Source organism: Ranitomeya variabilis, chromosome 1, assembly GCF_051348905.1.
Source record: "Ranitomeya variabilis isolate aRanVar5 chromosome 1, aRanVar5.hap1, whole genome shotgun sequence".
Classification (NCBI taxonomy): Eukaryota; Metazoa; Chordata; class Amphibia; order Anura; family Dendrobatidae; genus Ranitomeya; species Ranitomeya variabilis.
Window position 1 is genome coordinate 706,050,509 of NC_135232.1, and position 16,941 is coordinate 706,067,449.

Sequence of the window (16,941 nt, forward strand, 5' to 3'; positions counted from 1 at the left end):
CCTCTCCTGTAGATGGCACCCCTCTTTGGCCGGACCCACTCTCCTCTGTGGCCGGCACCCCTCTTTGGCCAGACCCATTCTCCTCTGTGGCCAGCACCCCTCTTTGGCCGGATCCACTCTCCTCTGTAGCCGGCACCCCTCTTTGGCCAGACCCACTCTCCTCTGTAGCCGGCACCCCTCTTCGGCTGGACCCACTCTCCTCTGTGGCCGGCACCCCTCTTTGGCCAGACCCACTCTCCTCTGTGGCCGGCACCCCTCTTTGGCCAGACCCACTCTCCTCTGTGGTCGTTACCCCTCTTCAGCCAGACCCCCTCCTGTGTGGCCGGCACCCCTCTTTGACCAGACCCACTCTCCTCTGTGGCCGTTACCCCTCTTCAGCCAGACCCCCTCCTGTGTGGCCGGCACCCCTCTTTGACCAGACCCATTCTCCTCTGTGGCCGGCACCCCTCTTCGGCCAGACCCCCTCTCCTGTGTGGCCGGCACCTATCTTCGGTCGGCACCGCGCACCCCTCTCCTCTGCTTCTGGCCCCCTCCACTTGCTATTGTTACTCTGTTTCTCTTAGGCTACTTTCACACATCAGGTTTTTTGCATCAAGCACAATCTGGCGAATGTTGGAAAAACCGGATCCGGCGCAGATTGTGGAAAAACTGATGCAACGAATCCGTTTTTTCGACAGATCCGGCTAGCATATCTAGATTATTGGATAAAAAAAAATTGGAGCATGCTCAGTTTAAAAAACCGGAATCCGGCGCCGAAATCCGTTATTTTCTGGATCCAGAACCTTCCGGCTCCCATAGGCTTCCATTTTAGCTTTTTCGCCGGAGACAAAAAACGTTGCTATGGACGTTTTTTCCAGAAACCGGAAACGGCAGATTTTCCGGATCCGTCAAAAAACGGACGAAACGCAATGTCATCCGGCGCCATCTGGCACTAATACAAGTCTATGGGAAAAAAAAAACAGATCCGGCGACAACATTCGCTGGATCCGTTTTTTTTAAATTTAGCCGGATTGAGCCTGACAGTGAAAACCTGATGTGTGAAAGTACTGTAGCCTTAGAACGTTGACCCAGTTTGAATCGTGTTGTCAGGCAATGCATTTGTCAGTAAAGCTTGTTTGATTCAGAGAAGAAAAAAAAGCGCTCAGTGAGTGGAGGACAGGCAGCAGCAGGAGGGGAGGAGGAGGCAGAGGAGCCGGAGACAGCAGAGCTGCGGGACCGAGCCCGGACTGTGCAGGAGGCTCCGCTACAAATGACTGCCTGCAGCGCCTCTCCGGAGGGGGTCTGAGGCTGGACACTATTGGATTACACCTTCTGCTTCTGCACAAGTTCTCACCTGCGATGCATGAGACCTCTGCACCATGGCTGATGCAGGAATCTGCTGTATAGCAGCAGCTCAGGAATGCTAGTTTTGCACATTAAGGGGAGTTTGATTGAATTCTAATTCCCTCTTTTTTTGCATCCCTGAAGACTTGTCATGGCAAAGCTTCCCCAAGGAACAGGGTCAGCAGAAGACCTGAACACGACCTCAGATGAGGAGCTTCTCAGGTGGAGCAAGGAGGACCTTGTCAAGAGGCTGAGGAAAGTGGAGATTGAGAAGATGAATCTGATGGTGGAACATGGCAATTTAATGAAGGATGTAAACAGGAGGCTGCAGGTCCATCTTCATGAGATCAGGGGGTTGAAGGAAGTCAACCAGAAACTTCAAGATGACAACCAGGAGCTCAGGGAGCTGTGTTGCTTTCTGGATGATGATAGGCAAAAGGGGAAAAAGCTTTCCAGGGAATGGCAGAGATTTGGGAGACACACTGCCAGTGTGATGTGGAAGGAGGTAGGGTCATATCAGCAAAAGCTAAAGGAGCTGGAAGCCAAGCAGGAGGCTCTCATTAGAGATAACTTGGAGCTGAAGGAGATAGTCGTCATGCTGGATGAGGAGAGGAATGGAGCAGGGTCTAGGAGCTCCATTGATAGCCAAAACAGTCTGACCAATTTGAATGGAAGCTCTGGGGCAAGGGATGTAGGGGATGGCAGCAGCACATCAAGTACTGGCAGCGCAGGCAGTCCTGACCATCACCATCATCCTCATCACCCCAAGCCAGTGGAGAATAAAACTGGGACCATCAGGAGATCTGCAGATGACCTTTCCACCCTTCCCCATCACAGAAGTATTCCTAATGGTTTGAATGGTAAGTCCTTGGCTTCCTATCTGGTGATTTGTTTGTGAAGTGTTCAGATAATATGCAATTTAATCAGAAGCAGCAGAGCTAAAGGGGGAGGAAAAAATATCCAGGAAGCAAATACATTGTATCTATATGTATCTAGACATGTGTTCTACTAGTAGGAGTAGGATATTGGCCGCTTTCTAGGTACCGTCGGGAAAAAAATGAGGGGTAAAATGGACTTCTTCTAGATTCTTGTCTTAAGACATTTTTCCTAACCTTCATGTAATAAACCCTCATCAGACTTGAGGGCCATGTAAGATTCCCCTTAGGCTTTCTGAAAACTGGTCTTTATGGACATGATGTTTCTCCAGAACATCTTGTTTTGGGGTCTTTAGATTTCTCACTTATGTATTTCTGATATTCCTTCTCCTCCTATTTGACCTTTGTAATGACCTGGGTTTTAATATTTCAGAAAATGTCAAAAACACCCAACTTCTAATGCATCAATACTTCTTAAATGCTAAGTACAATGTAGACAATATGGGACCTGGACTGTCCAAAACCTCCTTGACTTGTATTGAGGATCCTCATATGTTAATTCTGCTTCTGTAGTCAGGATTTTCCAATTTATTGAGTGAGCTGTGAAGGTTGTAGGACCACAAAGAATTTTTCTTCAGGTTCTCCTAGGGTTGATCCCATCTAACTCCAAAGAGCTTGACATTGATGGACCTTGAACTAAAATAGGTTGGGCAATGTAGAAATGTTACATTGCATTTCATTCGATCAGAAACTTTTGGGAGTAACTTGTTAATAGGATGTGGCAGTAAAGCAAGCGTCTGACAGCTGTGGTCATTATAGTTGTCCATTGTCTTGTCGTAAAGACTGGATGATATGTCGAAAGAGTGATGTAAAATAATGAGTGGATTTATGAGAATGAACCATAAATCAGTCATATAAGATAGATATTATACCCATGACACAACTCATGTATAATTAAAGCTACACTCCTGTGATGACAATGGGATTTATGTAGAAGATGAGTTCACACCATAGTCCACCCACAGCAGGAAGTTTTGCATCCGTTGATGTCAACAGAGATGATTTCCAAAGCTGACAATGATTTTTCTTGGATGGGTTGTCTCCAGTGTTGTCTTCGACTAATTTTGTGACCATAGGGTTGCTCTATGGTGGAAGAAAGACATGTCTTCTCGCGAGAAGGACAATATCCTTGGGCTCTTCTTTGTCTCTCCAGAGTCCCGAGAGAGGCCAACGAGAACCAAAGGGGCATGAAGGATCTTTTGTTCTTGTGGTTGTTGGGGGTTCACAGTCAGAGTCATAACTGAAGATATTAGTGGTGGAGACTCATGAGCCCAGACTGCCCAATAATTGTTAGAATGAAGGAACCTCAGTTATCTCCAGAGTGTCATGCTCCTTCAGGCTTCACTTACCGTAAATTGCAGTGCCTTGATTGCACTTAGCATTAGCTTCAGTAAAGTGGCATACAGGTGAAGTGACTCCTTCATTCTAGGGAACCAGTGGTGCTCATTCCCTTATGGGGCACATGTCGAAGAAAAACTATAGCTGCTGGGGGTACCTGAAAATGTAGAGTAGCCTCAGCTGTTGCTGGCGGGTACATCGGTGGTCACCGGTGATTTAGGTAATGGATGATTTACCGGTTCCAAATACTTTTTGACCAGTTAAAAAAAAAAAAAAAGAACAGGATAAGATTTGCTAACTTTATTAAGAGGATCATGACTCCTTAATAAATTTGGTCCATCTGTTGGGCTGTCCGCACGCAATGACCAGCTATCCTACAAAGCAATTCACCAGTGACTGCCATGGCCCTGCCGTATCAGATCTGCCGGCTTTACCTAACAGCTCCTCAGGTGTCCTCTTCATGGACTATAAGTCAACTATAATCACACCTGATGTTTTAGGTCTGGACTCCGACATGCATTATTGAGGACAACTGTCAAAAACTCCCGTAGCCATATTTTCTGAAGTTGTTACCAGTGACGTAATGCGGCCTTTTTTTTGTGACTGTAGATCTTGTGGGATGACTGAGTTGTTCTGTGAATTTCCTTTCCAAGAGTCTGTTGATATTTGCTTGGTGTCAATACAGAAGATAAGTAGTGTGCAATGTACATACCACATGAGGAAGCCGAGAAGCTTTTGTGATTGCTGCATTCTTAAGGCTGCACTTGAGTACACAGCAGTTGAAGAAAAATATTTTTTGGGAAATCTTGAAATTAAATTCTAGTGACTACAGACCCATGTTATACCTCTATGCACCCCTAATTTATTCCATCGGATTCTTTTATGCACAATACTGAGCTTCAAAGAGGCACCATATGGTGGTATGATATGGAACTGAATGCTTGGCTGTGTGTATTGGCCCTAAAGAATGCATGCTTACTGTGAATTTAAAGAGTAACTAAACTTTTTTTTGCATATTTTAATTGTTGTTTAGCTTTTGCAAAGTTAATAATCTTTTTAATGTTCTTTATTAATTTATTTTGCTTTTTGTCTCTCAAACTACTTGATGAATGTCCTGTTTTAACTAACTAGTTTGTGCACTTTTAATAGCTGCTTTGAACTGCAGCAAGTATCTGTAAGGGTATGTGCACACGGTCAGTAAACGCTACGGGTTGGATGTTGCGTACTTGCGCAGCATTCAGATGTTACAGCATAGTGGATGGGAGTTCAAGAAATCTCATTTCCACTATGCGCCCACAGATGCCCGCAGCTCACCCACGGAGATGGACATGCAGCTCATCTTCCCAGACCACAGCATGTCAATGTCTCTTGCAGAGACTCGAGTCTCCACAAGATAAATTTCACCCTTTCAATGTATTAGACATGGTGAATCCGTACGGTTCAATGAACACAAGTGGATTCACCTGCATTCAATAGACGGCAGCGCTTTGGACACAGCGGACACAGCATCGGACTGGAGCACCTTGGGCCCACCAGAGAAAATCATTCTTGGGGCCCACTATGTAGCTACATAGAAATAAATACAAGACCACCGATTGTGTGGTAAAACGCGCTAATATCAGGGCATAATATAAGGTAATACACGTCTTAATGATATAGCAGGGGTTGGGGTAGCCCTCTCATAGAATATAATGCAGCCCCCTCATAGAATGTAATGTAGCCCCCTCATAGAATATAATGTAGCCTCCTCATAGAATATAAAGTAGCCCTCTCATAAAATATAATGCAGCCCTCTAATAGAATATAAAGTAGTCCCCTCATAGAATATAATGTAGCCCCCTCATAGAATATAATGCAGCCCCCTCATAGATTACAAAGTAGCCCCCTCATAGAATATAAAGTAGCCCCTTGATAGAATATAATGCAGCCCCCTCGTATAATATAATGCAGATCCCCTCATAGTATATAATGCAGCCAGCCTCATGGTGTATAATGTTGCCCCCTCAGAGTATAATGCAACCCCCTCAAAAGGTATAATTCAGCCCCCCATAGAATACAATTTAGCCCCCTCATAAAGTAAAATGCAGCTCCCTCATAGGGTATAATGCTGCCCCCATAGAATATAATGTAGCCTCCCTCAGAGTATAATGCAGCCCCCCATAGAATATAATGTAGCCCCCTCATAGGGTATAATGCAGCCCCCCTCATAGGGTATAATGTTGCCCCCGTCATAGGGTATAATGCAGCCCCCTCATAGGGTATAATGCTGCCCTCCCTTATAGGGTATAATGCAGCCCCCCTCATAGGGTGTAATGCTGCCCCCCTCATAGGGTATAATGCTGCCCCCCTCATATAGTATAATGCAACCAGGACTCACTCATATATAACAAACATAATACTCACCTCACCTCCTCGTTCCCTCGCTGATTCCGGCTATGCTCAGGTAACAGCAGTTGCATGCACTGCAGTCTACCCGATACACAGCGGGTACGTGATGAAGTGACGCCATCGCGCACCTGCTGTGTCAGAGGCAGAGAGGAATGATGGGAGAGGCAGCGTCATCTGACGCCCTCTCCGCCATTATTGCTTTCAACTGTAACGGCATCTATGATTGCGTAGCCGGCGCATGCACAATACAGCTTTTCTGCTTTGCCCACTGTTGGGCAAAGCATACTGCCCACGCGCGAGATGCCTTTGGAATGCGCACGTGTGAAAACTACGCAATCGCCGAAATTCACCGCAAGGAATGCGTAGAAGCAAGCGAGGAGGGGGGAGAGACAGACACTAATCATATTAACATACAACGCAAGAGGAATAAAAAAGGTATTTATGGATCATATGTGGGGAGTCAGGGGGTATCAGAAGTACTTGTGTAATGGGGGCACTGAATTGAATGGTATTTTTACCTGGTAGCCCAAAAAACTGGTGACAGATTCCCTTTAAGCAAATGCGCTGCCCATCTTTGGATTCAACAAAAAGAAAAACAGTTAACACGGACTCCTTATCGTTACTGAGGGGGGATAATAGTTTTTATTCAAACCCTGGCATCGTCTTTGTCCCATGTTGCAGTTGGAAGTCCATTGTATCTTCCGCTCTCCTTTCTATATTTCAGTACATGTCAAATAAAACCTTTCACAAAAGAGACTGAATTTACCTGCCCGGTCATGTTCCATCTCTGCAGGCTTGTTTTTTTTTTTTTTTTAACTGGCAGCTGTAAAATACATCCTGAATGTCAGTGACTATCTATAGAGGTACCATCATCATCAGGATGCTAACCTCTGGAGTCAGTGCCCATATAATGGGAGGATAGTTTGGAAAAATATAAAAAATCCAGAGGAGGCAAATTATCTTCCTCATGCATAAATCTGATGGAAGTGCTGGCTAGAAGTTTGGTTAGCTGCTTTCCATAAAGTTGGCATTGAAGAGGTATTCCGTCTTTGTTCGCATCAGGAGATGAGTAGGACCAGTGACGGCGCATCTACCGAAACCTGCCGATCGTGCCGGCAATCCAGAAGATATCCATAACCTTGTTGCCACCATTCCTGCTCCTCTCCCAAAGCTGAAGTGAGCGAAGCTGGTGTGTCGGAGGAACTGCCTTGTTATGTTTGAAAGTTAATTTTTCAGAAAACTCCCCAAAGCACCAACTTACTGGGGTCTACTAGTAGTCCGTCTGTCTTTCCTAGTATACTGGTGATTGAGAAGGATCGAACCCTGGCGCAAATTTCATTCTGTTGTGTTCCTTAAGGCAATGTTCACACGTAATTTTTTTTTTTGAGGCATTAAAAAATGACCAATTTTTTAAAACTGATTCAGGAAACGCTTTTTTTTAGGGATGAGATTTAGTTTTTTTTTAGACTATGATGTGCACACAATGGGTCCAGTGCATCAAAATGTTCACACCAGAATTCTGGCTTTTGGCTTTGGCTTCGGCTTCAAGATCTGACAAAATGGGCGAAACTGGGGCAGAAAGGAGTCATGGTGCCCACTAGGGTTGAGCGAAACGGGTCGATCATTTTCAAAAGTCGCCGACTTTTGGCTAAGTCGGCGTCTCATGAAACCCGATCCGACCCCTGTGCTTGTCGGCCATGCGGTACGCGACTTTCGCGCCAAAGTCGCGTTTCAATGACGCGAAAAGCGCCATTTCTCAGCCAATGAAGGTGAACGCAGAGTGTGGGCAGCGTGATGACATAGATCCTGGTCCCCACCATCTTAGAGAAGGGCATTGCAGTGATTGGCTTGCTGTCTGCGGCGTCACAGGGGCTATAAAGGGGCGTTCCCGCCGACCGCCATCTTACTGCTGCTGATCTGAGCTTAGGGACAGGTTGCTGCCGCTTCGTCAGAAGCAGGGAGAGCGTTAGGCAGGGTCCACTAACCACCAAACCGCTTGTGCTGCAGCGATTTCCACTGTCCAACACCACCTTCGGTGTGCAGGGACTGTGGAAGCTATTTTTTTTTTTTTTTCCCCTCAGCGCTGTAGCTCATTGGGCTGCCCTAGAAGGCTCCGTGATAGCTGTATTGCTGTGTGTACGCCACTGTGGAAACCAACTGCTTTTTTCAAAGCACATATCCTCTTGTTCCTTCCTTTCTGCACAGCTATCTTTTCTGTTTTTCCACACTTTTTATTTAATTTGTGCATCAGTCCACTCCTATTGCTGCCTGCCATACCTGGCTTACATTACTGCAGGGAGATAGTAATTGTAGGACAGTTTTTTTTTTTTTTTTTTTTTTTTTTTTTGTGGGAGATTAAGATTGGCATTTCTGCTACAGTGCCATCCCTGTGTGTGCCATCTCTCACTGAGTGGGCCATAGAAAGCCTATTTATTTTTTCCGTGATTTGTGTTCTAAAATCTACCTCAACACAAAAACAGTACATCAATCAGTGGGAGAAAAATATTGGCCTCAGTCAGGGCTTGTGTGCCACTGCTGTGTGTGCTATCTCTCATTCAGTGGGCTATAGCAAGCCTATTTTTTTTTTTTTTTTTTAATATTATTTGGTTTCTAATTCTCCCTGAAAAAAAAAAAAAAAACCTAAAAAAACAGTGGGAGAATAATATTGCCCTTTCAGCTTGTGTGCCAGTCTTGACTCCTGGGTGTGCCACCTCTCTCCCTCTCATTCAGTGGGCCATAGAAAGCCTATTTATTTTTTTTTTTAAATATTATTGGGTTTCTAAAGTCTCCCTGAAAAAACAAAAAATACATAAAAAAACAGTGGGAGAGTAATATTGCCCTTTCAGCTTGTGTGCCAGTCTTGACTCCTGGGTGTGCCACCTCTCTCCCTTTCATTCAGTGGGCCATAGAAAGCCTATTTATTTTTTCCGTGATTTGTGTTCTAAAATCTACCTCAACACAAAAACACTACATCAATCAGTGGGAGAAAAATATTGGCCTCAGTCAGGGCTTGTGTGCCACTGCTGTGTGTGCTATCTCTCATTCAGTGGGCTATAGCAAGCCTATTTTTTTTTTTTTTTTTTTTTTTAATATTATTTGGTTTCTAAAGTCTCCCTGAAAAAAAAAAAAAAACATAAAAAAACAGTGGGAGAGTAATATTGCCCTTTCAGCTTGTGTGCCAGTCTTGACTCCTGGGTGTGCCACCTCTCTCCCTTTCATTCAGTGGGCCATAGAAAGCCTATTTATTTTTTGGTTTTTTTAATATTATTTGGTTTCTAAAGTCTCCCTGAAAATAAAAAAAAAAAATACATAAAAAAACAGTGGGAGAGTAATATTGCCATTTCAGCTTGTGTGCCAGTCTTGACTCCTGGGTGTGCCACCTCTCTCCCTCTCATTCAGTGGGCCATAGAAAGCCTTGTTTTTTTGTTTTTTTTTTAATATTATTTGGTTTCTAAAGTCTCCCTGAAAATAAAAAAAAAAAACATAAAAAAACAGTGGGAGAGTAATATTGCCATTTCAGCTTGTGTGCCAGTCTTGACTCCTGGGTGTGCCACCTCTCTCTCTAATTGTGGGCCATAGAAAGCCTATTTATTTTTTGGTTTTTTTAATATTATTTGGTTTCTAAAGTCTCCCTGAAAATAAAAAAAAAAAATACATAAAAAAACAGTGGGAGAGTAATATTGCCCTTTCAGCTTGTGTGCCAGTCTTGACTCCTGGGTGTGCCACCTCTCTCCCTTTCATTCAGTGGGCCATAGAAAGCCTATTTATTTTTTGGTTTTTTTAATATTATTTGGTTTCTAAAGTCTCCCTGAAAATAAAAAAAAAAAATACATAAAAAAACAGTGGGAGAGTAATATTGCCCTTTCAGCTTGTGTGCCAGTCTTGACTCCTGGGTGTGCCACCTCTCTCCCTCTCATTCAGTGGGCCATAGAAAGCCTTGTTTTTTTGTTTTTTTTTTAATATTATTTGGTTTCTAAAGTCTCCCTGAAAATAAAAAAAAAAAACATAAAAAAACAGTGGGAGAGTAATATTGCCATTTCAGCTTGTGTGCCAGTCTTGACTCCTGGGTGTGCCACCTCTCTCTCTAATTGTGGGCCATAGAAAGCCTATTTATTTTTTGGTTTTTTTAATATTATTTGGTTTCTAAAGTCTCCCTGAAAATAAAAAAAAAAAATACATAAAAAAACAGTGGGAGAGTAATATTGCCCTTTCAGCTTGTGTGCCAGTCTTGACTCCTGGGTGTGCCACCTCTCTCCCTTTCATTCAGTGGGCCATAGAAAGCCTATTTATTTTTTGGTTTTTTTAATATTATTTGGTTTCTAAAGTCTCCCTGAAAATAAAAAAAAAAAATACATAAAAAAACAGTGGGAGAGTAATATTGCCATTTCAGCTTGTGTGCCAGTCTTGACTCCTGGGTGTGCCACCTCTCTCCCTCTCATTCAGTGGGCCATAGAAAGCCTTGTTTTTTTGTTTTTTTTTTAATATTATTTGGTTTCTAAAGTCTCCCTGAAAATAAAAAAAAAAAACATAAAAAAACAGTGGGAGAGTAATATTGCCATTTCAGCTTGTGTGCCAGTCTTGACTCCTGGGTGTGCCACCTCTCTCTCTAATTGTGGGCCATAGAAAGCCTATTTATTTTTTGGTTTTTTTAATATTATTTGGTTTCTAAAGTCTCCCTGAAAATAAAAAAAAAAAATACATAAAAAAACAGTGGGAGAGTAATATTGCCCTTTCAGCTTGTGTGCCAGTCTTGACTCCTGGGTGTGCCACCTCTCTCCCTTTCATTCAGTGGGCCATAGAAAGCCTATTTATTTTTTGGTTTTTTTAATATTATTTGGTTTCTAAAGTCTCCCTGAAAATAAAAAAAAAAAATACATAAAAAAACAGTGGGAGAGTAATATTGCCCTTTCAGCTTGTGTGCCAGTCTTGACTCCTGGGTGTGCCACCTCTCTCCCTTTCATTCAGTGGGCCATAGAAAGCCTATTTATTTTTTGGTTTTTTTAATATTATTTGGTTTCTAAAGTCTCCCTGAAAATAAAAAAAAAAAATACATAAAAAAACAGTGGGAGAGTAATATTGCCATTTCAGCTTGTGTGCCAGTCTTGACTCCTGGGTGTGCCACCTCTCTCCCTCTCATTCAGTGGGCCATAGAAAGCCTTGTTTTTTTGTTTTTTTTTTAATATTATTTGGTTTCTAAAGTCTCCCTGAAAATAAAAAAAAAAAACATAAAAAAACAGTGGGAGAGTAATATTGCCATTTCAGCTTGTGTGCCAGTCTTGACTCCTGGGTGTGCCACCTCTCTCTCTAATTGTGGGCCATAGAAAGCCTATTTATTTTTTGGTTTTTTTAATATTATTTGGTTTCTAAAGTCTCCCTGAAAATAAAAAAAAAAAATACATAAAAAAACAGTGGGAGAGTAATATTGCCCTTTCAGCTTGTGTGCCAGTCTTGACTCCTGGGTGTGCCACCTCTCTCCCTTTCATTCAGTGGGCCATAGAAAGCCTATTTATTTTTTGGTTTTTTTAATATTATTTGGTTTCTAAAGTCTCCCTGAAAATAAAAAAAAAAAATACATAAAAAAACAGTGGGAGAGTAATATTGCCCTTTCAGCTTGTGTGCCAGTCTTGACTCCTGGGTGTGCCACCTCTCTCCCTTTCATTCAGTGGGCCATAGAAAGCCTATTTATTTTTTGGTTTTTTTAATATTATTTGGTTTCTAAAGTCTCCCTGAAAATAAAAAAAAAAAACATAAAAAAACAGTGGGAGAGTAATATTGCCATTTCAGCTTGTGTGCCAGTCTTGACTCCTGGGTGTGCCACCTCTCTCTCTAATTGTGGGCCATAGAAAGCCTATTTATTTTTTGTTTTTTTTAATATTATTTGGTTTCTAAAGTCTCCCTGAAAATAAAAAAAAAAAATACATAAAAAAACAGTGGGAGAGTAATATTGCCATTTCAGCTTGTGTGCCAGTCTTGACTCCTGGGTGTGCCACCTCTCTCTCTAATTGTGGGCCATAGAAAGCCTATTTATTTTTTGGTTTTTTTAATATTATTTGGTTTCTAAAGTCTCCCTGAAAATAAAAAAAAAAAATACATAAAAAAACAGTGGGAGAGTAATATTGCCCTTTCAGCTTGTGTGCCAGTCTTGACTCCTGGGTGTGCCACCTCTCTCCCTTTCATTCAGTGGGCCATAGAAAGCCTATTTATTTTTTGGTTTTTTTAATATTATTTGGTTTCTAAAGTCTCCCTGAAAATAAAAAAAAAAAATACATAAAAAAACAGTGGGAGAGTAATATTGCCATTTCAGCTTGTGTGCCAGTCTTGACTCCTGGGTGTGCCACCTCTCTCCCTCTCATTCAGTGGGCCATAGAAAGCCTTGTTTTTTTGTTTTTTTTTTAATATTATTTGGTTTCTAAAGTCTCCCTGAAAATAAAAAAAAAAAACATAAAAAAACAGTGGGAGAGTAATATTGCCATTTCAGCTTGTGTGCCAGTCTTGACTCCTGGGTGTGCCACCTCTCTCTCTAATTGTGGGCCATAGAAAGCCTATTTATTTTTTGGTTTTTTTTGCTGTGTGTACGCCACTGTGGAAACCAACTGCTTTTTTCAAAGCACATATCCTCTTGTTCCTTCCTTTCTGCACAGCTATCTTTTCTGTTTTTCCACACTTTTTATTTAATTTGTGCATCAGTCCACTCCTATTGCTGCCTGCCATACCTGGCTTACATTACTGCAGGGAGATAGTAATTGTAGGACAGTTTTTTTTTTTTTTTTTTTTTTTTTTTTTGTGGGAGATTAAGATTGGCATTTCTGCTACAGTGCCATCCCTGTGTGTGCCATCTCTCACTGAGTGGGCCATAGAAAGCCTATTTATTTTTTCCGTGATTTGTGTTCTAAAATCTACCTCAACACAAAAACAGTACATCAATCAGTGGGAGAAAAATATTGGCCTCAGTCAGGGCTTGTGTGCCACTGCTGTGTGTGCTATCTCTCATTCAGTGGGCTATAGCAAGCCTATTTTTTTTTTTTTTTTTTAATATTATTTGGTTTCTAATTCTCCCTGAAAAAAAAAAAAAAAACCTAAAAAAACAGTGGGAGAATAATATTGCCCTTTCAGCTTGTGTGCCAGTCTTGACTCCTGGGTGTGCCACCTCTCTCCCTCTCATTCAGTGGGCCATAGAAAGCCTATTTATTTTTTTTTTTAAATATTATTGGGTTTCTAAAGTCTCCCTGAAAAAACAAAAAATACATAAAAAAACAGTGGGAGAGTAATATTGCCCTTTCAGCTTGTGTGCCAGTCTTGACTCCTGGGTGTGCCACCTCTCTCCCTTTCATTCAGTGGGCCATAGAAAGCCTATTTATTTTTTCCGTGATTTGTGTTCTAAAATCTACCTCAACACAAAAACACTACATCAATCAGTGGGAGAAAAATATTGGCCTCAGTCAGGGCTTGTGTGCCACTGCTGTGTGTGCTATCTCTCATTCAGTGGGCTATAGCAAGCCTATTTTTTTTTTTTTTTTTTTTTTTAATATTATTTGGTTTCTAAAGTCTCCCTGAAAAAAAAAAAAAAACATAAAAAAACAGTGGGAGAGTAATATTGCCCTTTCAGCTTGTGTGCCAGTCTTGACTCCTGGGTGTGCCACCTCTCTCCCTTTCATTCAGTGGGCCATAGAAAGCCTATTTATTTTTTGGTTTTTTTAATATTATTTGGTTTCTAAAGTCTCCCTGAAAATAAAAAAAAAAAATACATAAAAAAACAGTGGGAGAGTAATATTGCCATTTCAGCTTGTGTGCCAGTCTTGACTCCTGGGTGTGCCACCTCTCTCCCTCTCATTCAGTGGGCCATAGAAAGCCTTGTTTTTTTGTTTTTTTTTTAATATTATTTGGTTTCTAAAGTCTCCCTGAAAATAAAAAAAAAAAACATAAAAAAACAGTGGGAGAGTAATATTGCCATTTCAGCTTGTGTGCCAGTCTTGACTCCTGGGTGTGCCACCTCTCTCTCTAATTGTGGGCCATAGAAAGCCTATTTATTTTTTGGTTTTTTTAATATTATTTGGTTTCTAAAGTCTCCCTGAAAATAAAAAAAAAAAATACATAAAAAAACAGTGGGAGAGTAATATTGCCCTTTCAGCTTGTGTGCCAGTCTTGACTCCTGGGTGTGCCACCTCTCTCCCTTTCATTCAGTGGGCCATAGAAAGCCTATTTATTTTTTGGTTTTTTTAATATTATTTGGTTTCTAAAGTCTCCCTGAAAATAAAAAAAAAAAATACATAAAAAAACAGTGGGAGAGTAATATTGCCCTTTCAGCTTGTGTGCCAGTCTTGACTCCTGGGTGTGCCACCTCTCTCCCTCTCATTCAGTGGGCCATAGAAAGCCTTGTTTTTTTGTTTTTTTTTTAATATTATTTGGTTTCTAAAGTCTCCCTGAAAATAAAAAAAAAAAACATAAAAAAACAGTGGGAGAGTAATATTGCCATTTCAGCTTGTGTGCCAGTCTTGACTCCTGGGTGTGCCACCTCTCTCTCTAATTGTGGGCCATAGAAAGCCTATTTATTTTTTGGTTTTTTTAATATTATTTGGTTTCTAAAGTCTCCCTGAAAATAAAAAAAAAAAATACATAAAAAAACAGTGGGAGAGTAATATTGCCCTTTCAGCTTGTGTGCCAGTCTTGACTCCTGGGTGTGCCACCTCTCTCCCTTTCATTCAGTGGGCCATAGAAAGCCTATTTATTTTTTGGTTTTTTTAATATTATTTGGTTTCTAAAGTCTCCCTGAAAATAAAAAAAAAAAATACATAAAAAAACAGTGGGAGAGTAATATTGCCATTTCAGCTTGTGTGCCAGTCTTGACTCCTGGGTGTGCCACCTCTCTCCCTCTCATTCAGTGGGCCATAGAAAGCCTTGTTTTTTTGTTTTTTTTTTAATATTATTTGGTTTCTAAAGTCTCCCTGAAAATAAAAAAAAAAAACATAAAAAAACAGTGGGAGAGTAATATTGCCATTTCAGCTTGTGTGCCAGTCTTGACTCCTGGGTGTGCCACCTCTCTCTCTAATTGTGGGCCATAGAAAGCCTATTTATTTTTTGGTTTTTTTAATATTATTTGGTTTCTAAAGTCTCCCTGAAAATAAAAAAAAAAAATACATAAAAAAACAGTGGGAGAGTAATATTGCCCTTTCAGCTTGTGTGCCAGTCTTGACTCCTGGGTGTGCCACCTCTCTCCCTTTCATTCAGTGGGCCATAGAAAGCCTATTTATTTTTTGGTTTTTTTAATATTATTTGGTTTCTAAAGTCTCCCTGAAAATAAAAAAAAAAAATACATAAAAAAACAGTGGGAGAGTAATATTGCCCTTTCAGCTTGTGTGCCAGTCTTGACTCCTGGGTGTGCCACCTCTCTCCCTTTCATTCAGTGGGCCATAGAAAGCCTATTTATTTTTTGGTTTTTTTAATATTATTTGGTTTCTAAAGTCTCCCTGAAAATAAAAAAAAAAAATACATAAAAAAACAGTGGGAGAGTAATATTGCCATTTCAGCTTGTGTGCCAGTCTTGACTCCTGGGTGTGCCACCTCTCTCCCTCTCATTCAGTGGGCCATAGAAAGCCTTGTTTTTTTGTTTTTTTTTTAATATTATTTGGTTTCTAAAGTCTCCCTGAAAATAAAAAAAAAAAACATAAAAAAACAGTGGGAGAGTAATATTGCCATTTCAGCTTGTGTGCCAGTCTTGACTCCTGGGTGTGCCACCTCTCTCTCTAATTGTGGGCCATAGAAAGCCTATTTATTTTTTGGTTTTTTTAATATTATTTGGTTTCTAAAGTCTCCCTGAAAATAAAAAAAAAAAATACATAAAAAAACAGTGGGAGAGTAATATTGCCCTTTCAGCTTGTGTGCCAGTCTTGACTCCTGGGTGTGCCACCTCTCTCCCTTTCATTCAGTGGGCCATAGAAAGCCTATTTATTTTTTGGTTTTTTTAATATTATTTGGTTTCTAAAGTCTCCCTGAAAATAAAAAAAAAAAATACATAAAAAAACAGTGGGAGAGTAATATTGCCCTTTCAGCTTGTGTGCCAGTCTTGACTCCTGGGTGTGCCACCTCTCTCCCTTTCATTCAGTGGGCCATAGAAAGCCTATTTATTTTTTGGTTTTTTTAATATTATTTGGTTTCTAAAGTCTCCCTGAAAATAAAAAAAAAAAACATAAAAAAACAGTGGGAGAGTAATATTGCCATTTCAGCTTGTGTGCCAGTCTTGACTCCTGGGTGTGCCACCTCTCTCTCTAATTGTGGGCCATAGAAAGCCTATTTATTTTTTGGTTTTTTTAATATTATTTGGTTTCTAAAGTCTCCCTGAAAATAAAAAAAAAAAATACATAAAAAAACAGTGGGAGAGTAATATTGCCCTTTCAGCTTGTGTGCCAGTCTTGACTCCTGGGTGTGCCACCTCTCTCCCTTTCATTCAGTGGGCCATAGAAAGCCTATTTATTTTTTGGTTTTTTTAATATTATTTGGTTTCTAAAGTCTCCCTGAAAATAAAAAAAAAAAATACATAAAAAAACAGTGGGAGAGTAATATTGCCCTTTCAGCTTGTGTGCCAGTCTTGACTCCTGGGTGTGCCACCTCTCTCCCTCTCATTCAGTGGGCCATAGAAAGCCTTGTTTTTTTGTTTTTTTTTTAATATTATTTGGTTTCTAAAGTCTCCCTGAAAATAAAAAAAAAAAACATAAAAAAACAGTGGGAGAGTAATATTGCCATTTCAGCTTGTGTGCCAGTCTTGACTCCTGGGTGTGCCACCTCTCTCTCTAATTGTGGGCCATAGAAAGCCTATTTATTTTTTGGTTTTTTTAATATTATTTGGTTTCTAAAGTCTCCCTGAAAATAAAAAAAAAAAATACATAAAAAAACAGTGGGAGAGTAATATTGCCCTTTCAGCTTGTGTGCCAGTCTTGACTCCTGGGTGTGCCACCTCTCTCCC

The 16,941-nt window shown here is 40.8% G+C and overlaps 1 protein-coding gene across 1 annotated transcript in view; it reads left to right on the forward strand.

The window, feature by feature from the left end:
- Nucleotides 1-1,050: 1,050 nt before the first annotated feature.
- Nucleotides 1,051-16,941, forward strand: part of CCDC85C (coiled-coil domain containing 85C) — a 139,447-nt gene continuing 123,556 nt past the window's right edge. The window contains exon 1 of the mRNA XM_077267350.1: nt 1,051-2,183. Within this exon, the coding sequence (XP_077123465.1) occupies nt 1,475-2,183 (709 nt within the window). The 5' untranslated portion in view covers nt 1,051-1,474. The remainder of the gene's footprint in view (nt 2,184-16,941) is intronic.